The 27,096-nt window shown below is 41.4% G+C and overlaps 1 protein-coding gene across 4 annotated transcripts in view; it reads right to left on the minus strand.

Annotated features, from left to right (window-relative positions):
• Nucleotides 1–27,096, minus strand: part of COL13A1 (collagen type XIII alpha 1 chain) — a 216,933-nt gene that overhangs the window by 99,253 nt on the left and 90,584 nt on the right. For all 4 annotated transcript variants that reach the window (XM_019507839.1, XM_019507838.1, XM_019507837.1 and 1 more), the window contains exons 4-10: nucleotides 25,875–25,901; nucleotides 21,019–21,054; nucleotides 17,717–17,743; nucleotides 11,770–11,820; nucleotides 6,313–6,348; nucleotides 4,026–4,052; nucleotides 1,649–1,675 (exon numbers count right to left, since the gene is read on the minus strand). In XM_019507839.1, the coding sequence (XP_019363384.1) occupies nucleotides 1,649–1,675; nucleotides 4,026–4,052; nucleotides 6,313–6,348; nucleotides 11,770–11,820; nucleotides 17,717–17,743; nucleotides 21,019–21,054; nucleotides 25,875–25,901 (231 nt within the window). The remainder of the gene's footprint in view (nucleotides 1–1,648; nucleotides 1,676–4,025; nucleotides 4,053–6,312; nucleotides 6,349–11,769; nucleotides 11,821–17,716; nucleotides 17,744–21,018; nucleotides 21,055–25,874; nucleotides 25,902–27,096) is intronic.

Genomic DNA, 27,096 nt, shown 5'->3' on the forward strand with positions numbered 1-27,096 from the left:
CACAGTTACTAATGGATTCCTGTTATACTTATGGTTTCATTCCCTCTTTTAAAACCTAATTCAGGAGTGCATTGGACATGGACATCATCCATTCATTTCCACAGGAACTGGGAATACTTAGAGCACTGCAATTTTAGACCTGAACACATTGACTAACAGCCAAAGTCTGTTCTGGAATGCTCATCTAAATCAATGACAGTGGCATGTGATGCCTCAAAGGGCAGCATTTAGTCTGGTGAACGAGGCGGTTCTAAACAAAGAAGCCAGGGGAAATGGCAGGTAGGGATCAGGCCCATTTTAATTTTCTGTGATTAATTTTTTTTGAGAAAACATAATCAGTACTTCCAAGAAAAATATCTGGCACTTTGGCCATGCAGCTTCTGGGTGATGCAATTAGCCTGTTTGGTAATGCAATGCATTAGTCAAATCTATTGAAGCAGAAAGAAGAGAGAGCAAAATAATTTGCAAAATAGTGTTGAATTAATCTCTGGCCTTTGTGCTAGGTCAAGTAAAAGCCTGTTAGGCCTCTGACCTGTACTATTTTGACAGATTCTAGGGAGGAAGAGGAGTTTAAGACCATCAGATTTTATTTTAAGTAGAGAGGAAACAAAAACACTTTACTTCATTTAGTGCTTTGCCTTGCATATCAGCATCTAGATTGCAGCTCACTGAAATGAGCAACATTATTGCTGGAATAAGCAGATAGGTAAAATAACAGCAGAGTTAACAAAATAGAGAAACAAAACCAATGAGAACTGAGTCATCCAAAATTTGGCCAGTTACCCAAATATAGCTGGAGGGGCAATTGTTCTATAGAGATATTACTAATTTCTGACTTGAATAATCATGTGAAAAGTGAATTCTGAACCATGTGAGCTCTCAAAAACATAGAGTTAGTCAAAACTCTAGTAAAATTTGAAAAGCTGATGAAATGAAGACTACTAAGAGTCATGCAGGCTTGCTACATTAGTTTCAAACAGCTATATTTTTGTGATTTCACAGCCCAAATTCTTCAAACATGTCAAAGGCACAACCCTTCACTCAGAACTTCATACAGAATAGGACAGAGTTATTACATAAAACTAAGCCCTGTTGGAGTTACCCAAAAATAAAATAAAGCATCTGAAAAAAAAATCTTACTGGGCAAAAAATGTGTTTCTTGTTTTGTCACTGCAGTTTTGTGGTGGGGGTTGGGTGGGGAAGAGAGAGTCATTTCGGACAGTCCAAAATCTTTTGGATGGGTTTTTAATGAAACTTGCCATAAACTTTTACCTCTGAGATGAGGCCAAGCATGAAAAATTTCAGTTCCCACAATATATTGTAAGGGCATAATTACTGACTAAAAATGAAGTTTAAGAATTAAAATGACATCCCAGCATAACTACTGAATTGTGATTATGACAGGATAATCCAGGAACCTCTAATGTTAAAATAATAGCTATACCTCCTATGCACTTATAAAAGGACTGAATTAACTAGTACCTAGAATTAGATAGGTACTTAGTGTGTTAGTAGCAATTAGGGCAGTTAACAAGTGTGTCTATATTAAGGACATGCCATTTAAGTCAAATCCCATAAACTTCCCCTAATGCAAAACTATTAAACCCAGAATCAACACACTACCCCTGCCAATATACATATTTTTTACCATCTCCCCTTTCTGTCCAGGATGGCCCTGAAAGGGAAAAAGAATACATGTCAGGTGCAATCATTTCAGTATCCTGGTGATTCAGGCCTAATAACTCCATGAACGCATCACCTTAATTTGGCTCATCATTCATCTATTTTTGCCTGTTTCTGGTGCCAAGGTATATTCTTACAGCTTCAGTCACAGATAATGGAATATTGCTTTTGCCTATTTTGGTGCCAAGCACTTAGATAAAACTTTTCTGATCTGTAGTTTGGATCTGTATGGTGACATGATTATGCCCTCTCAAGAGGATGGCAGAGAAAACCCCTTTACTAGAGAAAAGATCACAGCTGTTTGGCCTGAGTGCAGTGATCTGCAGAGTAGTAGGAGATTCATTAATTACCTCCAGCAGAGTATAAAAAGGGTGTTTCTGTAGATTAGTTGTAGATGTTTCCAGCAATAGGGGTTGGGGTTTTTAACATCAAGATAGGGGAAGGCCTGGTCAGGGGCTCTGATTTTTCTTTCTGTAACTTGAGTGAGGAAGTTTTGCAGTTTAGACCTTTGTTTGGGATTTTTTTGAAACAACCCACTCTGTATTGCTTGAGTCTGTCAGGGTTTAGCCATATAACATCTGTGTTTGGAGACTCTTTATGTTAGTTTCCCTATCTTACAATTCAGCTCATCACAAGAGGGATCTGAGCTCCACACAGGCCTTTAGAATGCTTTACTGACCTCATGTAAAGTCTCCTAAAAAATGTTGGGGGGCACTAAGTGATCAAGCCTGCACCAAGATGATATGAGAAGCTTAGGGAATTCATTCTACTTCTTTTGCCTTTGAGAACTCATCTGCTCGGTTAGGTTTAAAATGCAACATGAGGGATATGTGCTAGTTTACAGATGACCTGACAAAATAGCTGGATAAAAAATATCAACACTTGTATATGAATAAGGGATTCCCTTCAACTCAGATAAACATATTAGGTTGATGGGCCAAGTCATATCAGTTTCTTTAGACAACAGTGCATAAGGTAGTGGTGTGGATAGCTTTACACTCAACCACTTCTGATACCCAGACCAAAGGTCCAGGTAGCAATCTGTAATGCAGCTGACTATGAGCAAGCCTCTTGCTCTGTTTTGGAGCAACGCTGTTGAATTTGCACCTCCTAGAGCTCTAGCAAAGCATTGTTGCTGCTGTCTCTCATCACCCTTGCCTCAATACTGCCCCTTTCATTATTTAAGCCAACTCCCCAGAAGGATTTGCTGTTTTTCTCATTGTTGGTTAGGAAATAGCATTTAAAGGTCTGGGGGGTTTTGGGAGGGAATTGTCTTATAGGTATAGATATATGCATTATAAGGGTTCAAGATGGGCAGGAGGGGTTAATTGCTTTGGAAAAGCCTGGGTTTCACACACACAGTCCCATATAGCCCTGGATGCAGACAGGCTGTCTAGCATGACAAAGCCAATGGATGGTCACAGCCTGAGAATTGAGGGGGGCATGCCATAACACAAGGTCACAGCCTTCAAGGCAGACAGTTTGTCTAACACAACAAGGACACACAGCCTGGGAACCAAGGAAGTATATATCATACTGTCCCATAACATGAGATAAGTGACACCAGCTACAAGGCCCCAGAGCAGTGTGGCGGCTTGAGTTCCAGGTTTGGGGGAACAGACCAAATTAGGAGATAGCCTGGAAGGCTGTGTGGACATGTGACCACAACCAACCAGAGACAGCTATGGATGAAGAGTCATCAGGAGTCATTAAGGGGGAAGGAGAATACAAAAGCAGAGACTTGAGAGTAACAAAGGGTCCCTCCCTGTCCCTCTTTGATGTCTCTCCTTCTCTTCCTTTGTCTCATCCCTCCCCGTTCCTCCTCCTACTCCTCCCTGAGAGGGGTCCCCATCCCCATTCCCTGGGAAGGGTCCCTAAGGTCACCATGGAAAGACATACCAGCAGTCTGTCTCATGTACCCCACTGGAGGGGGGCTGTGGGCCTTGGCATCCCACCTCCAGACTGCCGACACCTAAGAGACAGAGTCTCATATTTCACCCTTCATCCTCACCCTATGTACTTTGACTCTGATGACAGCCCTAGAATTGGTAGATATAGAATTGTTTGTATTGTTGCTTTTTTGTTATCACTCTGTATCAATAAATTTGCTTATTATTGAATGGAAAGGTTGTGGTCGATCTGAGAGTTGTGCTTGCCTGGAACAAAGGTATAAGAGCTGGGTCGTAAATCCAGTGCCAACACTCATGTTGCAAACCCTTCTTTAGGTGCACAGACTTCACAAAAATCTTTAAAAAAAAGAACACTTTCACTGTGTAGCAGTTCTCCTGTCCAGGTAGTCAACTCAAGGGACATAGGTAGGGAGAAGGAAGTGTTTTACTTACTGGCTTGCCATCCAAACCAATAGGGCCCTGGAAAAAAAAAAGAGAAAGGTGATGGGAAATCAATTCACTGGAGAGGCCACAGAGAATTAGTTGTGAGGAGATCATACAGGATGTAAAGAACAGGGAAGGAAGGATGTGATGCAGTTTTATACAATGGACCCCTTTAGACTCAAGGCAGAGGAGACAAGGACAGGAAAGAAATGGAAGACAAAGGAAATAAAATTGCCTGCCACAGTGGAGGGTTCCTGTAGGAGACTCCTTCTCTTGGCCTGCTGCTCTCTGTCTTACTGGGTATACTGGCTAGCTAATGTATATCCTCTCCTGCCCCCAGAGGAGTTGCTTGCCTGACTACTTGGGGAATATGGAAGAGGCAGGGGAGCAGGAAGGGGGTTGTCAAAATCTTTTCTTGGACCAGCTGTATAGTTGAGGGAGATATTAGACAAGTTTTTGAGCACAAAGCACCCTTCCTCAGGTCATGGCCTTGACATGCTTTGAATGTCCCTCATCGTTCTCCTTAATGGAAAGGTTGGTGAGTATAATGCTGTGTTCAAATGTGTGAAATCCATGGAACTAGCAGGGTTGCTGAGAAGCCAGTGACTGGGACAGGAGTAGGGCAATGGGGGGAGGGTACAAAAATTGGCAAAGAGGGAAAATAATAATGCTTTGTTCAATGTTTTTGGACACCAAAATATCCACGCTGTACTTCTCTACAGCTTTCTGAAAGCATTAACATCTCTTCAGGCTCTTCCTCCACATTGTCCTCCTCCACACTAAACCTCATACTTCAGTCATCAGAAAGAGACCACAGATCTGGCTTCATCCAGGTCTCTTGCCATTTAACTTTTTTTTTAATTTAAAAATTGACTACATCTACTGCAATGAAAGGAGTAATTCCACTTCCTCTTTTCCATAACGCCTCTCTCCCCACCATCACCAAAATGTGGACAGTAAGCTCCCTAATCTGTTGAATGCTATCTCTGCTTCCTTGGGTAATCCTGATGGTAGGACTCCTGGCTGTGGCAGGAAGTAGCATTTTACTGGGAGACTGGTTGACATGAACGTTCAAAGAATATAAGTGGTTGGAAAAATATAACGGAAAACAGAGCATTTTGTATTTTTGAAAAAATTTAAACCACTATGTCAGCTAGACAAAAATGAAAAAAAATCTCACTAATTCTAAACAATGAACACACCTTTCAGTAGACATTAAAAATAACCTTGAAGCTATAGGTGCCACAAAGCTTTAGAAGAGAACCCAGAAGGTCCTGGTGCTTGGAATGGGGTCAGCTTTGTCATATCACTGAGTTTGCTGTCAAGATGCTCAAACCTCAAAAACCATCAAGTACAGAAGAGACTTCCTTCTCTTCAGTGTTTTGCTCTTACCAAAGTGAGGGTGGCTCTCTGGTATTTACTAACTTCCAGAGAAAGCAGCACAAAGCTTAGTGGGCTCAACAATGGTAGATTCTTGAGGGTTTTTTTTCCATGTCTAAGGTAACCCCCTGAAGATCTGTACTGCTTCATAACCTACCCTTGAATGACAACTTCCAGTCTCCCCATTGGAGCCTGGGCTGACTTGAAGAGGGGTATCAGTGGCAAAAGTAATCTTAGCTTCTCACATCTCCAGAATAAATTAATAGAAATATATAGTGAATGCAGTGTTTTGGAACAGAGTAGATAGTGAGGGTAGTGTGGCCAGACTGCCTTAACAGGAAGCATGGAACGGACATGCAGATTTTTTCATACTTCCCAGGATTTATTGTTTGTTACCTTGCCCTTTGCAAAGCTGTAAAGTCACAGCTATATCTGTAACTTTACGGTGCTGCTGAAGAAATTCCATCCATGCCTTTATCCTTTCCCCCTCCCCCTGCTGGGACTCTCTGCCTAGTGAGGTCAGTAGCTGTGCTACACTGCACAGAAGTCTGGATGAATCTGAGAGGCTCTCTATTATTGCAGTATCACACTGAAGTCCATTAAGGCTAAAATTTCACTTACTTTGAGTTGATTTTCTTCATTTTGTGGTATTTTACAGCACAGACCTGGCTTAAGCTATGTTATTTTAACATCGGGTTTAAAAAAATCTTTTAGGGTTTTGAGTACGTGTGTGTGTGTGTGTGTTTTCCAGGTAGCATTGAAGAGAAAAGAAAATAATAATGAAACAGGAAAAAAGTTTTAAATGACATGTTGGGTCCTTGGTTTAGGATAGAAATGCTGAGAAATAAAGCAGCAGTACTGATGCTAGCTGGCAATACTGTGCACACATACATCATAAACTAGCAGTTGCACTTACCGGAAATCCAGGAAAACCTCTCGTTCCAGGCTGTCCCTGAGAAGAATAAAACAGAGACAGGGAGGTTTAAATAAATGTATGAGTAGCACAGTGTTTCTGCCCAACAACACTTCATTTTAGGCTTCCTGATTTAATTCCCCCCAACCTGCAGTCTCTGCAGTATCACTGCAGTGCTTGGGCTAGTCACCCAAGATTCAAGAGTGTTTTAAAAGAACAAGGCAACTGGGAAAACAGAGGAGTCTCTAATCACCCCTTCATTATTTGCAGGGCTAGGGCAGTGCTGGAAATAATCTAGTTTGGACTCTCAGCTATTTGTCTGAAGTTTCTGAGTTAATTGAAGGGGTGCCCTTATCTCAAGAACTGGCCGTTAGGAGTGCTTTTAAGAGCTTGAGTTCATGTCCTAGAAATGCATGATGGTAACCTCTTGCCATGTTGCACAACGTGATAGCACTGGGTGCTGCACAAAATCCTGCAGATCATTATAGTCTGTATCCTACAGTCCCATTCCAGGCTGGGGCCCTAGTGCATTAATTTTGACCACAAAGAATATTTTGGAGCATAGATCTTCTGCAGGACCTAAAGAAAAAAGATATTTTGTATAATATGAACAGGGTATTCTAAATATAAATCCCTCCCTCCTACATCTTTTCCAATAGTTAATTTCTGTCTGTCTAATCCAGGATGTAATCCTAACAGATGGCAGCAGTCACTGGCCCAATGGACTATGACATACCTGATATTACTCATCTTAGGTTCAACAACCTAGGACCAATTAGATAACGAAAGCATCCTGACTACTAGTTTTCAGTACACCAAATTCTAGGCCATAGACCTCCTATACATTTTCTTTATTAACAGGACAGCTTAATCCTCATTTAGCTAAATGTGTGTCAAGCTTGGGGGGAAAAAATCAAGAACTGAATTTCAGCCAGGTCTTGAAATTATCCCTTTGAGGTTGAAATAACTGGATGAAATAAATTCTATTTCTTACTCCTCTACTATAGTGTTGTTGCAGCTTTCCTGAAAGCCATCTTTTGCCAATATCAGTAGGCTTCACCCTCTCTGCTGGGCTAAGTCTTCTTGTCAAATATTGCATGTTTTGAGACTTCTCTGGGTTCTGATCTGGGGAGGGAAATGTGTTTTGGACACTGCTAATTGGGGGGGGAAGTCCCTGAGCACATAACATTTGAATACGACTGTTTACAGGTCACTGCCCTTTGACTCTCTCAGTGAAGAAGCAGCAAAGATTCACTGAAGGGGAGGGTTTTGGGTGCTGGGGATGTATTCAGAGTAGGAAAGAGGGGCTTGGAAAATCAGACAAAATATCTGGTTGGGTTGGGAAAAAGGTGAAGTAAAATATAAGGGAGAGACAATGCTTTTGGGGCTGCACTTCTGAAATCAAATGAATCTCAGCACTCTTAATTCCTCCATCATTATGTTTAACAACACAGATCAGTGCAGCAGCAAGCAATTAGTTGGTAAGGAAGCATGCAGCTTTGTGAGACTAGGTCCAAAAGGCTATGGGAAATGGGTAATAGCCTGAGCAAAGCAATGCCTGCCCTCACCTCTTCCTATCCTTGGCTCACCCTGACAGGTGCTGGAGACTGAAAGGAAAACCAGATGGGGGCCATTCTGGCAGTAGAAGGAGCCCCCAACCTTGGGATATTCCACAAAGGCTGCTTCCACCCCTTTACACCTCTGGAGTGACATAATGGAGCCTTAGCACAACATAGAATTGGGCCCCCAAATCTTTTCTGCAGACCTCTAGAGAACTCCAGCTACTATAAAATGTCTCAAATTGCAGCAAACAATGGTGTTTTTATTCACACTGCTAGCGTGACTGAATCATTTGCACTGTTTTTTAAAACTTTGCTAAGTTGAACTTGGTCATAGTTCCTTTGCAGCATACATATAAAACCACCTGGCTCTGTTGGCTGATGACCAGGGGAGAAGATGTGTTATAAATACAAAGATCCGTTCACTGCTGATTTCTGAAAGGGTGAGAATCAAGGGATCCCATTCATAAATCACTGCATTTTGATCCTATTTGGACCACTCCCATGGACAAAGGGTGCTAAGAAAAGAATTGAGAAGGAAATAAGGAAATGGTGCAATTTGGCCTTTGCTACCTTTCTTGTAAACTATAAACTGCTCCTTTTTACTCCTTGGCTAGACACTGAACAATAAAAGGCCAAAACAAAGATCAGCAACTAAAGATTCCAAGAAATGATATTTTGTCATGTCTTCTTCAACAATTGTTCATATCAAGTATGTGGCCCTGAGAGTTGCCAAATCATGGAGAGTGTCTGCTCCTGCCGCTCTCAACATAATGCTTCTCTTTGGCCAGGAGGCTTGAAGAGAAATTAAGCAGCTGAAAAGTCTGGATGTGAAAACATTGACCTCCTCTTTCCTGCAAAAGGAAAATCTGGAAACTGTTTGTCATTACAGATCTTCCCAAAGTGGCCTATCTCTCCACTGTTTCTTCATTTCCCTTTGGCATTAGTTGATCCTTCATACTTATCACCAGCTCCCTATGAGCACTGAGATAGTTAGCTGTGTTAATACAAAGTCAGGCAGAAGGCAGGCCTGGGTGGGACCTTAGGGCAAGTCTACATGTTCATGAATGTGCTTTACGTAATGCACATTAAATCTAGTACCTCCATTCTGAGGTACTACAAAAAGGTGCATTAGCCTATTTTAGTGCACATCAGTGAAACAGCATGTTTTAATGCACATTAAAATAGGCTAGTACACATTAAAGTGCATGTGTAGGCATGTCCTTAGAAACTATCTTGTTTAGAGGGGCATGAACTTTAATAGGCAGCAAACTACTTTATCAGATTCTATGAAAGGTTTCTAAGGTGACACTCTGCCCTGCCTTTTTTCCAGCTTCCCATGAAATCATATAATCTTTGCAATACACATTGGAGGTAGAGGAGGTGAATTTTAATAATGGTAAACAAATATCCATTTTAAATATAATTTGCCATATAAAGTCTCCTTCATTTTATGCCTTGCACCTTCTCTAACCATCACTTCCTCCTATAGCAGGACAGCTAATGAAATAGAGCAGGAGTGCTCACATTGATGGTTCTCATACTGAGATTGTGCTGGATAGAAACAATGTGCCTTACAGGCAAAGGGCAGTACCTATCTCTGAAGAAACTACAACAATAAAGGGGCTGTCACAAGTGATGTCCAATTACAACTCTCATGACACCTGCACCACCTTCAGGCTGGTTACTTATTCAAAACTAAGTTCCCTACGTGGATCCTGGCATTGTGTCAATGCGCAGACCCTGCTCTGCAACACCATTTGAAATTCCACTCCTGGATCACAGCACAGATCCGCCAAAGCACATCAGTTCTGAACAGGAACCTCCTTTCCCCTGTGTCCACTATTCCCCATCTGGAAGACCCTTTTATAGTCTCCAAAAGTGCTTCGGCTGAGCTCTTCCCATTGAAAATTAAAAGTGTGCACTTGAGTTCAAGAGACAGATGTGGCTAACATTTGACTAGACTTGGGACAACTGCCTGTTCTTGGCTAGAAGAATTGTGACAGTAAAATATCTCTGCCAGTGTCAGAGAGCAGCTCCAGTTCACAGGCTAATGAGCAATGTGTTCCACTTTATATCGCAGGGCCTCTTTCCTTACTTGACATCCTGTTGTCCTTCTTTACTGTTGCTAAGAGCTACCTATCAGAAACCTTCTAGCTAAAGCACTTTTGCAATTTAGCACAAACAATAAAAGACTATCTGCTTTTTAGAAAACTTCAGCCATTAATATAAAAATCATTGTCTTGTGAAGAGCCCAACATTTTTGCATTTGTTTCCTTGTTTGGTTTTGTCATTTATCAAACTGCAGAGAGTGGAGGCTAGGTGGCCCAGGGAACAAACTAAGCTGTTTCTGATTAGGAACACTTACCATGGGACTTTTAGAAAGTAATTGGAAAGCCAGATGCAGCTGACAGTTCAAGCTGCCTATGTCTCTTTCACCTGACCTCAACCTGCTAGCTGTGAAATGAAAGTTCACTAGGTCCCCGCCCTCTCTCCAGGTCAAGGACACTACTCTTCACAGGTTATTCAAAAGAGAAAGTTACCCTTGGGGTAGGAGAATCAAACCTCTTTTGCTCATGCTGCTATGGAAATCTCAGTGCATCAGAATGGATTGACCTGGGAATCTTGACTGGAATAAAGCAGTAATAAAATCTGTAGGGGCAGTATTCTGTAGAGCAGCAAAAATATAGCAAATCTGTAGAGTGAATATTTGGCACATACTGGCTATCCTGGCTAATACACATGGTGTAAGGCTCAGTAACGTCTTTATGAAGATTGATTTCAAATTTAATTTCCTTATAGGTGAAAAATGCTTTTTGAAATTGCTGCTGGAGGGGCAACCATGCTCTGGGCCTGAAAGATGGGGACCACACATGCCTTACTTTTTTCCACAGCATGAAGTTAAAGCAGGGACCCCTAGCAAAATGAATGCATGCTCATGTTACAAATCTAAACAGTAGCCAAACATTGCTAGAAGTAAAATGGAAAACCAGTTTTGCATGGACGTAAAGAAAATAAATTAGCAGATTTCTGGACAACACCATGCATTTGTTGTGCTAGGGAGTACCTGATATGTGAATTTCAGCTCAAGAAGGACTGGCAGGAGGCATAACACTTCTTGTTAACCCTTGGTGCTTTCTGGGACATGAAGACCTTAATCCTGCAAGCTGTTTTAGGTAGAGGTACCTCTGGATCTGTGTGGAACTGTTTGCAGCACTGAGGCCTGTCACTGGGGCATAGCTTTGTCACAGCCTCCACCTAATTTACACTGGCAAAAGAAGCCTCAACATAAAACTAGGTGAGCTGTTTACTGAACTTTTCAAGAGAAACTCCAGATCTGCATTAATAAAAAAATAGGATTTGTCATTTCTTAACCCACTTGAGAAACAAAAATTTGGGCCTGTACCATCGGATTAAAAAATTCAAAGTGATCCATTTTTTTTGTCAGCTCCAGCAGCCACTTGCCCAGCCCCAACCTCAGGCACATTCTGTAAAGCTGAAGAAATGCCACCTGTCAACAAGACTGAAGGCAAAGAACATGTTGCCAAAAAAGACATGCTTCCCCCAAAGCAAAGGATGTCTGCCACCAAGGCTGGGTCATTTCTGCTGCCAAAAAGGAAGAATCTTCCTTTTAAATACAGGAGAGAAAACCGTTGGGGATGCCAATATGTTTTCCTCTTGAAGTATTCTGTGCTCACTTGTTCTAGCACTACAGGCTGTAATTTTATTATATTTAGTATATAATATTTTTATACAAGCAAACCTGCCAAAATGTGGAAACCACAATGTCATGTTACTGAGTCTCTCAGAATGAGGCTGGTGACTTGCTGCTCCTCCTAAGTCTTTTTCTGTAATTCACCCACATCCTGTACCTTTCAAAAATAGAGCGCAAATAACTTACAGGAGGCCCTCGGGGCCCAATGATGGACATGCCCGCTTCTCCTGGAGCTCCCTGTAAGGAGACAAAGAGAGAGAGAGGCAGAAGAGATTGAGAAAAAGGAGGTTAACAAGGGCAAGAATTGGAAGGTGAGGATGGAAGAAAATGAGAGAAGTAGGGAGAAAGAAGTAAGAGAGCTTGTAAGAAAGCAAAAGAGGAAAAAATTAGATCAAGGTCAAATAATGGCAGAGAGTGAATCCATAGAGAGCAGGACAGAGAGGTGGTTGAGTGAGATAATAAGGAGAAGGAAGAAAGAATTAAAAAAGGAGATTAATATAAAAATGATTCATACTATTTTCTATAAAGACTAGGATTTAAATGTTGATTGTTCAGCTCCCCCTTCCCAAGTGGGATAGGAGACCTGCTTGGCCTGACCTGTGCATGAAATGTGGCCATTTTGAACACTCCCTCTCTCCTGAAGAGGTACTGGTGTCATCTTCAGTGCCTTGAGAGAGAAAGTGAAGACCACATTTAATGCCTGCAAGTACTCATGCTTTCCTTCTGCCCAGGGAACTCACATTTCTCTCTTCCTCTATAATCACTTGTTCTGGTTCAGCATGAAGCTTCACCTTCTTTTAGTCTGGAAAATGATTAATATAGTGTGCTAAATGCATGCGGTTTTATACAGCAAAATGGAGCTTAGACTGCAAAAAATTATAGGTACATGAAATATAAAACACTTTCTTTGAAATAAAGAGTATAACAGAGACCCTGATCTCTTTTGAACATGAAATGCTTTGTGACACTTTATGTCAGAGCCAAAAAGTGTTTGCCTAAGAGTTCTGGCTAAACTTCAACTTGCACACTTGTGTTCTGCTTCCCTAAATTTTCCTTGCCAATTTCTATTGATGATAGTGATTTTCACTTCCTGTTCCAGTCTATAGCTGTGTGCTCTTCAAACAGCTGTCACATCCCCCTCTCTCCATATGCATCTATACTTTAGTGGCTCCTATATTCCCCTATACTTTAGTGGCCCCTATATTCCTAATATATACAGACTTTATAAAGCCAGTGAAGTGCTCTGGGTGTCTTTAGAATGAAAGGTATTATGTAAAAGTAAGAAACAAGATCACTAAGTATATGAGTATTCTCCAAAGGTCAGTTAAGCACCTCCATGGGAGAGATTAAAATACTGACTGGATAACACAGCTCTGAACATACCCTAGAAACTATATGCTATAGTACAGAATAGGGAAAGGGTGAGAGAACACATTATAACCCCCTGTTCTTTTTCAGCTCCAGTGGTTATGATTCTGTGAATGGGTCAAATGAGATTTAGTGACCAGGTTGAAATGCAGAAGTTTAGGTCTAATTTAAACTAAATCACTCCAGATGGAAGCAGTTTGATGTACAGTATAGGAAAACAATCCCTGAAATAAATACCTAATAAATAAAATAAACATGTGGAGAGCCCGTAGGGGGTACTCCTGTGCTGAGCCAACCACCTTCCAGGCTCCAAGTACCTCCCTGGGGGTGTCTCATGTCCGGCTGACCCCCTTCCTGGAGCACACCCACAAGCCTGAGGGTAAGCACTGCCACCACCCAGGGTCTGGATTGTTTCTGGGCCCTGGGCCCCCTGGGGTACATAGGCCTTGTAGTCCTTCAGGGTACTTGATCCGCTGCAAGAACTTGGGGTGCTTCCCTTAATCTGAAGCACAAACAGTGGGCTCCCTTAGTCGCAAATGATTTCTACAATTAGTTGAGTCTGGCATGGAGGCAAAATAAAGGGATTTAATTGTGAATTGTATACAAATTTTAGATATTTAGGGTCATATTATCAAGGAGCCTGAATCCAGATTCAATTTGTATACATGCAGCTTTATACAATCAGATCATTTAAGTGATCAAGCTGTGCACTTTGACTTATGCACACAAATGACAGAGCAGATACAACCAGAAACCTTCAGCATCAGAAGTACAGGACTCTATCATGTGAAGCCAAAGAGTGATGCCACCAGCAGGTAGCAGTAAGAAGCTCTTCTCCTTTATTTGGACAAACTATCACTGGTCATGACTCTTTGAATCAACATGTTACACATATACAAATACAGTGAATACTATGCCTTTAGTAAATACTATGCATTCAGCCCTGTAAAGTCCTAACACAAGTTAGAACTTTACAGGGTTTCTTCAGCTTACCCCAGCTGAAAGAGTCGCCAAGGGTCATTTATGCCACCTCAGGGTGACTAGAATGTGGTACACTCTGGCCATATCCCCTTTCCAAGCCCTTGCCCCACTCCCATGAAATGTCATGGTTATATTTTCTCGTTATATTTTTTCATAGGCCTAAGCTGCAAAGGCCAAATCCAGACCTGGATAGCAACTTTCTCAGAGAAAAGTGAGGTTAACACGTGAGTATTAGTCTACAGTCTTTGATAGATTAATAATGTTTCAAAGCTTTGACCCCAGGGAAGTTACCTTCTGTTTAAAAGAGTGAACACTGTCAGCTTGGAAACATTCAAATCAGACATGAATACAGAGAGAAGGACCACATGGCTAGAGGAAGAAGGACTTTGTGTTCTGTTTTTCTCTGCTAAAACTAACAGAAGAGTAACTGGGAATTTGGGGAAAATATTTTAGCTACCTCACCTAAAAAGAAAAGAAGAAACAGTTTGGAAATCAAGAGTAAAAATGGGAAACTGGGCAAGGGTGAAGCAGCTGCATAATGACATATCACAGGAAGGTAAAGAAGCCTTGTTCAAAGCCGTTCATAGAAGGAATTCTTTTTAGATTATGACAAAAAGAGTAAAGCTTTTCTTCAAAAAATAGAAGCCACCGAAGATTTGTTGCACTTCAAAGTGCATGACTGACATGCCACTGTGCTTTATAATATAAAATATAAAATTGATACATAGTTTCTGAAACACCCAAAGACTCAACAGGCTATGATTTTTTTAAATTCTTGTACAAAACAAAGTTTGTCTACAGATCATCCATTGTTTGCATGGAACTTTTTTCAGGGCAGCTCATTTAAAGTATTTTTAATATGTTAGCTATTCAATCATTTTTAGCATCTGAAATCAACCCATGATGAACACATGCTGGCATAAGGAGATGTGGACTGGCTATCAGGAGATGCCAAACATTAGGGGTGTGTGAAGCAGGCCCTATTCAAATAGATTCAGATTTGGCTTGAATCAGGGACAGTGATTCGATTTGTTGATTCGGATCACTGTCACTGATTCAATTCGGCCGAATCTGAAGATTCGACGCTGATTCGGAGAATCAATAATTCGGACATAGACATAGCTTTAAAAGTTTTTTCTACATACCTTGATGTAGCAGGTGCAGCTCATGATCACTGCAATGCTGGGGTGCATGGAGTGTCCCACAGGAGTATGGGGGGCTCACCACATACTTGACAGTAAGTACTTCCGATCCACTTCCGGGTCTGCTGGGGAGTGCCCCCCACCCCCTCCCCCGGCTCGGCAATTAGCTATAAGGGGACCCCGGGTGCCCCCTACCCCAGACCCAGGAGACACCAGTCACTGAGCTGGTGGGGAGCCCTGGAGCACTCCCCAGTGATCCCAGAAGTGGACTGGAAGTGCTTCTGGTCCACTTCTGTGTCTGCTGCTAAGCACACTGGGAAGTCCCCCACACTTCTGTGGGATGCTCCATGTGCCCCAGCATCGCAGCATTCATGAGCCACCTGCTACCTAGAGGTATGTAGAAAAAATATTTAAAGCTGTCTCTATATCCAAATGTCCAAAGCTTTCCTAATCTCTCCAAATTGATTCAGAGGGTTCCGATTCAATTCAGAGAGATTAAAGGGTCCCCTGATTTGATTCGGATTTGGAGATTCAGCCACCAAATTGGGCCAAATCTCTGCAGAATCGAATCAGGGACTAAAGCTTTGCACAGCCCTACCAAACATGATAAAAGAGGAAGTGACCTGAAGGAGATTAAGTACCAGGTCCTTTGCCCTGTCTAATCTTTCCAACCTGTGTTGTTTTACTGTGTTTTTTTCTGTATTACTCTCTCAAAGGGTGCATCTACATATGGGCCTATGGCAACACGCTACATCACCATATGGTGCGCTATGGCAATGTATTGATCACATGGGTCTACACACGATTGACAGCTACATCACCATAGTGGCATGATTCCCTGTTTAGTGTGCCACTACAGCACATAGCTGCTGATCATGTGTAGATCCATGTGATTGCTACATTGGTGTAGCACACCATATGGTGATGTAGTGGGCAAATCTAACCGTGAGCCATGCACACGGTGCACTCTGGGCAGTTAGATGCACCCAATGGAAACCAAATAGGTGTTCCACTCTCATATTCTTAAAAAGTGTTGATCTAAGCAATCAGGTAAAATGTATACACTCCCTACTCTCTACTTTTTGTGATAGTGTTAGAGTGATGTAGCCATGGTGGTCCAGGAAATATACAAGGCAACACTTTTTGTGAGTGATCTTTTGTTAGACCAACATGGTTGAAATAGACCTAGACAAACTTTCAGATGTAGCACATTCCTCTGCAGGTCACTGTTTTTCAATTAGTTAGATACAACCAGAATGAATCCATCCTGCCTCTATTTGCACTTGAGTGTGTGAGTAATCAGAACTCTTGGTCGTTTGTTATATGCAAATTAGTCTCAGATAAAAGTTGGAGCAGTCTTTTTACCTCTCAGTTGTCTGATGGTAAGCAGGACATTGAATTATGCTTCTTTCTTGTTATGTTTCATATTTCACAAAAGGTTGGGTGAGGGAAGGCTCTTCTGGGCAAGGATTTTTTCTTGTGTTGAGACTGCTCTGTGAGCATGCAAATTTGGCTCCTTGCCCAGGAGAGCCTTCCATCACCCATCAGACAACTGTGAGGTAAATAGATTGCTCCAACTTTTCTCTGAGCCTAATTTGCATAAAATGAACTTTTCCAACCAGGAGATCTTACACCACCTTTCAGCTATCCTGAAACATATGAATTTTCATTTCCACCTGGGAGAAATTTTAAAGTCTTTGCACTCTCTTATGCCTGAGGAATGACCCATAAGCCTGAAAGCTTGCAAATAAAGATTTTTTTTTTTGCAACTATCTACTTGGTCTAATAAAAGATAACACCTCTATCAAGAGTTCTGATTGGTTTTGCCTGTAGACCAATATAGCTACAACCTGTATCCTCAAGTGTGTGAAGCAGTACATCTGAAGACATAAATTGCCAATACTGATTTGTTAATGTTTCATGACTTGGATGGCCACAACATGGCGTTTTGGTGGCATGGCAAGCTACCAGCTCTACAAGTGACAAAAACCTCATTCATTATTTTTCAAATGGTTTGCATAGCTTTTACCTTTGACCGTGGATAAAGGAAGAACCTCTTGATCATTTTTCTTTAAATAGTAGAGATATGGTTGATGTAAAACCTTGGTGTGGGAAGCGTCTGATGATAGTCTCCCTCAGACTTTCCCCTAAGTTTTTCTTCTATGTGCTTCAAATTCTAGAAAGGAACAGTTAAGCCATGGTCTCTGACCAGAGGTGGCTAGGGGAAACCAAATAATTAGGAGCTACTAAGACAGAGCTGTTTTTTTTACCACATTTCCAGAACCAACCAAGCACAACAGTCAGCAGTGAAGAAGTTAATGGTGGAAAAATCAGGATAGCCTTAATGGAAATACTGAGTGTCCCCATCCACCACTTGAATCAGAACTTACGATGTTAGTAAATTATAGTAAACAACGAATTGGAGACTGTGTGGGCTGGAAAGAATTCAGGACATAAACTCACATTGTCAGGGAAGACGGGAAAGGGCAATTCAGAGCAATGTATGGTTCAAACACAAAAAGGGCTTTAAAAGCACAGGTCTACCTTTGTCATGATTTGAAGTGAAAGGGTCTCAGATGGCTAAGAGGGGAAGCTGTGAGGTGTCAGGGTATGACATTATGAGCTGGAAAAAGCTGACTCACCTTTTCTCCAGGCTGCCCTTTTAGTCCCTGGGTCAGTTACACCAGCCGCAGCACATGCAAGAGGGTGAAGGGGAGAGAGAGAGACAAACACAGGAATTGGCGTTAATGGCACATTAAACCCAAAATCTTAACAATGCAACAAGAAACAGGTCACAGACACTGAAACATGCTCTGTTTAAAGTTTGCACACAAGCACAGAGACTTTCACTTCCCCACTTCCCACCACCATCCCCTCCTGCTTGGATACCCCTACAGCATCTGAAGGAAAGGGCAGCTGAAAGAGAAGGCAATTGAGTTTTCAGCCAGTTTGAGGAAACCAATTCTTGGTTTTAGCCATGGTGCTTGGCATTCAATATGGAGGTGAACAGAGAGTATGTGTTAGCAATAAGCTCACCATAGTTAGCAAGGTTGACCCACAGTTCAGAGCCATCAACTCGTAAGTCAGCAAGGCAGCAGCAACAGACCTAGCCAAGGAACCTTAGAGCAGGTGATACCTGGGATGACAGTCCCTAAGTAGGCTTAATAGTGAGAAGCAATCTGGCTAACAGTTGGTCCACAATGACCAAGAGCGAGGAGTTCCTGGCCAGCCCCTTTGAGAGTGAGGTAGGAGGATCTCTGAAAAGGGGTAAGAGGATGAATGGAAGAATGTGCTGAGAAAAAAAGTACCTGAATACATGGGAAGAATGGGAAGCAGACATATGTTTAAGCAAGGCCTATGGATACTGATGCCATAGATCTCTTCTCTTTCTCTTCTTTCTCCTCTACATGTCTCATAAAGCCCCAAAGATGGGGTATTAAATATAGTTTATGTATAAAAGATATATGGCATGGCTATATGTAATATGTGGTGAAAATATGCAAAATACACTCAAATCTTACAGATTGAATGTGTTTAATATATTCAGTCCCACCTGGCCAGTTAACGACAAGCTAACAGGCCCATTTGAGGTACAGGGTCTTATTCCATCACCCACCTTTGCACCAAGTAGTAATTTATTACACTTGTGTAAGTTACTGATTTTAGTGGGCCTGCTTACTGAGTAAGGTATTCAGTGGAAAAGTGGTAAAGCTAGGGCTTAAGTGCGCAGAAAGTGCATTGGTTTTAAACAAAGACTGAGCTGATAGTTCTGAAGTCTGTGCCCTACGGTGCCAAAAGGCTCAGGCTGGATTGCCAGCTCTGTTCCTTCACTTCCATGGTTGAAAACCCAGCTTCCTGTGTCCCTCAGAGGGGATGGCCTCACTAATTTCTAGCAGTCACGCTGGACTCCTACCAGAGGTTAACAGACTCTACAGGCAGCTTTTACCAGTCTTCTTCTACCAGCTACAAACAACAGGAAAATGAGGAAGACAATGTGTTTCTATGTCTCTGCCACCTCCCTCTAGATAAGTGCTCCTCCTAAACCATGCTTCCTTCGCTGTGTTCTGCTGTGCTGCATTACTGCAAGCAGTTTCTTTCAAAGTGACACCATTATGGTAATACAACACTGAATAAGAAGGACAGCATGACCATGTACCATCATTGCTTCAGTCTTCCTAAGTATGGCATCACATGAATACTGAAGTAACCAATTCTCTTACATATGGCAGGCTGCATTCCCATTCAGATATTGGGAGGTGGCCTTTGTGGTGGTGCAGAGAGAGAGCTACACAAAGGTATTGCTGAGACAGTCTGTCCCAAACATAATAAAGACAATATGAACAGACCTATGTATCTGACTCCCCTGCTTTCCCAAACTTTGGGGGCTTGGAACAAACTGGAACTACCACAGCCCATAAGTAGTTTCCAAAAGCCCAAGCCACCCATAGTTTTGCCCTTTCTGACTAGATAAATCTCCAAATCTTTTTCTACATTCGCCCCATCACCACTTACGGGAATTAGTAGCTAATTAAGACATTACTTTTTGTAAATGCTTGGCAGATCTGAAGACTCATTAATTCAAGGATAATTACCATTAGTATGTATTAACATTATTTGTTGGTATCTGTAAAAACTAAACTAAAATTTAAAAAGCTTGTACTTGCTAATCAACTTATGTAAAAAACACTGTGAGGGAGTCCCTAAGATGTTCTAAACTGATGCAGCTCTATTGACTTCAGGAAATTGCACCACAATTTGAAGATCTGGCCCCACATGCTCCTAGAGTACTGTCACTTTTGAGCCTAGCTAATTATGTTCAACTGCATGTCAAATTGTGCAGGCATCATGCAGAGACTCATCTTCAATTGCACTCACATTACCCAAGCAGAGCTGAAGATGGAAAGGATTTTGGTGGAAGATTTCCAGGCTATAACACAGCCCCCCAGGCTAACTGTGCTTGAGCAATCCAGATAATTACCAGCTAAAAATGGGGATTGGCAAACAGTTTAAATCAGCTAGTTACAGTGCTTTCTCTCCATCTCTGACGTGAAGCATGGTCATATCTGGAGAAAAGCATCAGGTCCGGTCCATGTTTCAGGATAAACATATACTCCTCCACCCAGAAGATGCTAGGTTATTCCCTCAGAAAGATAGAAATATGTATAGGGAGGAATAAAGAGAGTAGGTCCATGAAGACAAAGATTAGGGAAGCGAAGGCAGAGCAGCAGAATGGAGGGATATCTGAGGTATTGATGCAGTGCTGCACAACATGCACTGCCCAGCTCTTCTTCAAGGTGTGCTACAGATGCCTCTACTGAGACTAGAATGGAGGCTAAGTTAGCATCATACAGTGAGAGGGCAAGAAAAGGCTAAAAGTATTATTCAGTCATGGTAATTTCTTTTTTTGACAGATCTGTATTGTGAATCTGTGCCTCTACTCTCGGCCATGAAGAGGCAAGTACGTTATAGGCAGCATGAAACTATGGTAGCGCTTTGCCAGGCAAAGACAGGGGGCAGCAGCCAGCATTCCTTGATAGTTGTCTGAAGCCCCTTCATGATAGTCTTATTTGGATTTGGGTGCTTGGGTTTCTATATAGAAATGTATCCAGTAAGAGACCCTGGAGACTCACCAATGATTTGTGTCTTCATTTTCAGGGCAAAGCCTCATTAAATTACAAATGATAGGACCAGCAGCCTAGCATTTCTGCATCTCTCATTAAACAGAAGCTAATTTGAGAGGTAGATGACTGAGATGGTGCTCATGGTAGAAGCTGCTGATTTTTTTTTCCCCTAGTCACACCTAAACCAGGCCCTTGAAATAGAGCAGAAGATTGGGAGGGTTATTTTCCTGAATGAATTAAAGTGTCAGCCCAAATGGCCTGCAGGCAGCCCAGGTTTGGAAACAAATGTGGCAGTCAGGCAGATGCAAGAGGTTTCAACTCACCCGTCGTCCAGGGATTCCCATGGTGCCTTTGTCTCCCTAACAATTAATGCAAAATCAGATGGCAATTGGAAAATGGCCATAAGTGAAGCTAGAAAATGATGCAAATTAACTGATTTGTGTATGCAACTTTGTTTAAGAATTTTGTGTGTGTTTTATGGCATACAGACAGACAAAACTCTTGGGTTAGAGGTGGTATCTTTTATTAGATTTTAGGGCATACACATCTGTTTAGCTTTATGTATGTATGTACATATGTAGGTGCTTGTGCATGCAGGGGTGTGTGTGTGTGTGTGTGTGTGTGTGTAAAACATGTTTGTGTGCTTCTATATATGCCTGCTTATTTGGGTACATCTGAAAACATGGGTATATGAGTATGTATGTAAGCCATCACTTTGCTTGTTATTCTTACTGAATAAAGAACCAATAAAACTCAGGACAACATAGACAGGAAAGGAAAGATAAGAGTTTGTGATCTAATGGAAGAACCTAATCACAATTTTCAACTCTTCCTGAAATCCAGATTGAGGGAAGTTGATCCCTTCAATAGCAATTTTTTTTCCTTTCTAATTAAAGGTGAATCACAGGTTATTTATTTCTAAAGCTATTAGGAATTTAAATCATAACTCTCAAAGGTGATGAACAGGTCAATATTATCTAGTAATCCAGAAAAAGGAAAATTATATTAAAAGTTATACTAATGTGGAAAATGGGACAAGATCCAGCTGACACTACAAATAATGCCTATGTTCTGTGTCCCTTAACCTCTAAAGAATATTTCTCAGCGAATCTGGAAGGTGTAAAAAATCCTTACATGATGTTGCTTGAATAAGTCTGCCTAAAGAGGTATAAGATAACACTTGAACTGAATTGCAAAAGATATGGACACCACACCATTGGAGTCTTTTATCATACATAGATTGCAGTTCTGTGGCTTAAAGTATATTTAAATTTGAAGCATGTCATTAAAAAACCTCTATGTTCTTGGCCCCAAAAAGCACGTACTAGGCGTACTTGGAAAATCTTGAATGATGATGTATTTGGTGGTTGTGCAGATTTCATGGTGTTTTGCAAAATTACATTGTAACAGTCCCTCAGTACTGTGTCCAATCATCAGTTTAGATTTGTTGGAAACACTTCACTGTATAAAACTTACTGTTGCTGCCTACACCTTCTCTGTTATTTATTTATCTATCCCTAAAACCTGTTTTCTGCCAACAACTGATGTCTGCAGCATTTCACAGCAACATAGGCAGTGCTGGAAAATACTTCAAGCCTAAGGGGACAAACAAGACTATCTCTGCCACTTGCCTGGGACTCTGCATGTCGTTTGTCAGTTGTTTGATCATGGCAGGGAGCCTGAACATCAATGCTCTCTGTCTGTTAGTGTATCGTGTGAGGGATAGACCTATGCTGATTACACAGGTAACTCTTTGCCAAGGAAAGTACATTTCAGCATGCATAACTGTGTACAGAAATTCCATTTGTTTTCCACTCAGCAGCATCTGTAATCAACTGGAAATACAGAACTATACTGTTGGTCATTCTTGTATTGTGGCCTACCCATTCTACCTGCCAGTGATGGAACTGCAAAAAACAGTGTACAGAGAGGGCAAAATGGAAGAGTCTGTCTTGAAGTTGGGAGAAGGGATAAACTATTTTTTGTCATTCAGTTCTTTGCAGAAACTGGTTCTCAGTGACATCTTCTCTCCCTACCTGATATTCTCAAGTAATACTTAAGACTAATGTTCTAAATGCACCTCACCATATGCTGGATTTAACTGAGGTAAAAGCTGTATTTACATTCTCTACATATAGGAAAGTATTGTTCCCTAATCAATGGACTTTTATTTCATGTGCAAGGCATGCTGTGATAAATTAGATCACAATAATATCTCTACTGAGATAGTTGAAGTGTTGAATAACAACACAATATACAGTAATTTGGTATAATTTACACAAGCAGTATCTGACTACAAATTGAGAGGAGACAGGAAATATCTGCTCTATATTCGAGTTTTTATTCTGTACCCACCAGCATGGCATCTGATCTATCTGGTGCTGGTCTATACCTGCATCTAAGTTCTGTATATGTGTTATAGAGAACAATGGAATTCCTTCTGAAAGAACAAACCATTCCATTGCCTTGCTCTTTGATGTTATTGGCTCCTGATTGGGAACGCATCGATGAGTTTTCTTGTAGTTTTATTTTATTTTATTTTTTTAGTTTCTTATTTTCCTCTAGAGCTGAAATTAGCAGCAAATTATAAAGATGCCAAGCACAGAACTCTAGTGATGTGATGTTTCAGACTTTGGTTCAATTGTTAAGAAAAGCTTCCCGTAAGTATGATGAGTGGTATTTGACCACACAATGATTGATACTGCACAGGACTGATCTGTCTAATATTGTTGCCCGCAACATTAGTTCTTGATGTTAAAGTAGTGTATGAGTGCACCATGCTTGGTATGTTACTACACAGTATTTTGGTCCTCTAAACAATATTAGTAGGGGGGAAATGGTCCTAGTAGTATAGCAAATAAAATGCCAGATGTTTGAGGAAAAAGTAGTCTATTATGTGATGCTGGGAAATAACACTCAGCTTTGAATAATTCTTGTGTCCTGCACTGTATGTTAACACTGTATTTATACCGCTGCTATCTGAGTGACTGCTGTATTTCCAAGATGCCTATAACCTTAGTGTCAAAGCACCAAATAAGAATTATGATGAAGCCCTGGGTGTTCTTGAAAGCTGGTGTATTCTTCCCTTCCCTCAGTGGCTGGAGGGCATGTGGATTATTGTTTTCTTTTTGTGGAAGTCATGGCTGAGGTGACATTTTGTATAAAGGCAAATTCATTTAGATCTGATCACAGACAGAATGTGGCTTATCTGGCTTTCTCTGACAAGGAATCCCATGCCCAGGCCTTGCTTCAGGTGCACCCCCGCGCCCCCCAACCCCTTCAGCCTGAAAGATTTGGTCTGTCCAAGCTACAGGAGCTGTTGTCTTGGAGAGGCCTAGGGAGTGAGGACACCCTGAGCTATCTAAACCCAGTCCATAATAGCTGTGAGAATCTACAGTGAAGATATGGATTTGGTACTGAGATGAAGGAGGAAACCAAAACGGTCCCAGAACCCTTTGCTTCATCTCTTACTGTTCATTAAGTGGGACACCTTATGCTTTATGTGACAGCTAATTCATCTCCAAGTAGAATGAGTTAGCAGTGGTCTAACCTGAGAAGAATGAACACCTGGATCAAGTAGCTAAAATTCCGTCTAAGAGGAAGGGGCACAGTGCCCCTGCCAAACATGGAAAAAGAGAATCCCATGCCACGGTGGCACTCAGTATGCCTGAGAATACTGGGGAGTCCATGATGATGACTTTGCACTTCTGTGATGGTTTGTGTGTTGCTGCCCCCAGATGATGATGAGACTAGAGTATGGGCCAGTCTGTCAGACCATTTTTCTCTTCCAGCTGATATCTTTTCTGCTTCTCATTGGTTGTGTTTTAGACAGCTACACTCCAGCACCTGTTGATCCCACCCAAGTACCTGAGCTATCTCATTTCAGAATACATGTTGACCCTAGAGTCTACATTCCTTATGGTTTATTCATGATTTATCTCAGCCACTTACCATCATTAATACCTGATTTTGATTTAGTTAGATATGGATTTACATATCCCTTAGAAATTGGCAGATTACAAAAACCCGGATTTCCAAGTTTACATCCTGGCTTTTGCTCCAGAGGGAGTGAAGTGAAGCCATGGCATTTAATGAGAGGCTCCGTTCTGCTGCTACAGGTGAAAAAGAGGAGCTGGGGACTGGACAATACCCTAAACCCATGGCCATCCTCCCTTGGGAAGGAGGAGCACCACTTAGGCACATTATCTAGCCTGCCTGCCTTTTATGCTCAATAGTGTGCTGGGTCACTGTTCTCTTTGGTTTCCATGCACCTATGCAGAGAGATGGAGGAGGGGAGAAGAAATCCCCATGGTTATTTCCATGTCCAGCACACATGCAGAAGGTGATTAGGGTAGCTCTCAAGATATATCTATATAGCATATCTACAATGCTGAGTAAATTTGTCCTTACATGACTATATTGCTTCTGATACCTGAGCTTGCTGTGTGGGGCTACCTCAAGTATCTGTACAGTACTGCCTCCTGTCAGGAAGATATACTCTCAACCTAACACAGAAGCCAAGTAGAGAATGAAAGAAAATTCCTCCTTTTAAGAAAATTTTGCATGAAGAAATAGAGGCAGCTACATGACCTGCTATGAGATGACTGTATTGCAGCCTTGTAATGGGACGGCTTGATCTGTTTAAGGTCCACATATCAATAGGTCCTTGCCTAGCTCTGTGCTCCCATATCACAGCTACTTCCTATCTCATCTTCTTTAATCATGTATGTGTTCTTCTCATCCCTCCATGGTTAAAATGAACAATCCATATACTGAAAAATTCCTCACGGTATTGGCTCTAAATAGAACCTCCAATCCTTCCTGAACAGAGCCATATGACCTCCTTTCAGTGAGCAGATAATTAGACAGACAGGGATCTCTTATTTAAAAGGTGATCTTAAAGAAGGTATATGTTTCCTAAACCCAAAAGGAACCTGTAAGGAATGTACTTTGTAGAACTTTGTTCTGCAAAGATCTTTTTATTCTTACTGGAAACAGTATTGGGAGCCATATCTCATTCACAACCTGCTCTCCTAGTCTACCAATGAAGACTTCTACCTTTACCCAGTTTATACAGCTTTGAGGCTTCTCTTCAAAATACTGTCAAGTAAAAAGGGAAGGAGAGAGGGAGAAAGTTAGAACAAATAAGGAAAGAAAGAGGTAAAGGAAAGATATTTACCGGAAGCCCTGGTCTTCCTGTAGGACCCTAAAAGAAAGCACAAAAAAGAGCATTTAATACAAAAAGCAGGAAAAAGGGTAAATCAGAGAAGAAATTGTATGTCTAATTGCATGATTAGAAAATAGAGCAGTCCACATGCAACATGTGAACAGCTTTCTAAGTAGGCAGATAGGATTGCTTTTTTCATTTATCTCAACCACTTTTTTTAAAGCTTTATATCTATTTGGTTTGTGTCCATCACAGTGACCCCCAGATGGACTCTGGAGACACTTGATAGTCCATGAAAAGCTAGCCACATAACATTATGCTTTGTTTTATTCTGCTAAATATTAATTATTCATGTATACAACTGCTTTAGTTGCCACAAAAATACTGTATGTGAAGAAAGGGAAGCTGTCCCTCAGACACTCTTTATTATGATGTGGTCCACCCTACAAAGAAGTTTAAGAAATTCTGGAGCGTCACTTCATTTTGTAATGCTGAAACTTTCTTCTCAATCCTCAGATCTTGGGCTCACAGGATTGCTGGGTTCCAAATTTCCTGGCCTACATCAAAACAGAATCTTTCAAATCTGTTATATACTGGAATGACTCCATCTATGTGTGATTTAAGATACTTCCATTTTTCAGAAATTATGTGCGCAAGACGGTGGAAAGCTAAAGAATGTCTTCACTTTATCTGTTTCTCACATTTGGAATGCAACCATGCACATCCATTACTCTCATCTAGGAGGCATAATTCTGTGAAAACTAGCACCTCAATTGACTCTAAATGGGTATAGGGTAAGAGCTGTTCCCACCGAATACAGGATAAAAAATTTTAGTTTATCAGCATTTTAAACCACTACCTGGAGTGACATATATGACACCAGCAGTTCAGGAACCACTGCCACAGACATGAACTGGTTTCTACACCTGTGCGAAGCAGCTAGTATTCGCTTTGGATTTGAATTCAGCCGATTTGGGGGACAGTGATTTGATTTGGTGATTCAAATCACTGACCCGAATCGATTTGGCCGAATATGATTCAGAGATTCAGCTGCTTCTGAATCTGCCGAATCTCCAAATCACATAGGCCTCATCCCCCACCCACTCTCCCGGCAATGGCTGCCCTGCCCACCCCAGCTCTCGGCTCTTTGAAAAACAAAGTCCCCACTCACCAGCTGTGGGGGGGGGGTGATCCCCACTGCCTCATGTTGCCCCACATCATATGGGGGGCTCTG

The sequence above is a fragment of the Gavialis gangeticus genome, unplaced genomic scaffold (genome assembly GCF_001723915.1).
Source record: "Gavialis gangeticus isolate Ggan-Ray unplaced genomic scaffold, GavGan_comp1, whole genome shotgun sequence".
NCBI lineage: Eukaryota > Metazoa > Chordata > Crocodylia > Gavialidae > Gavialis > Gavialis gangeticus.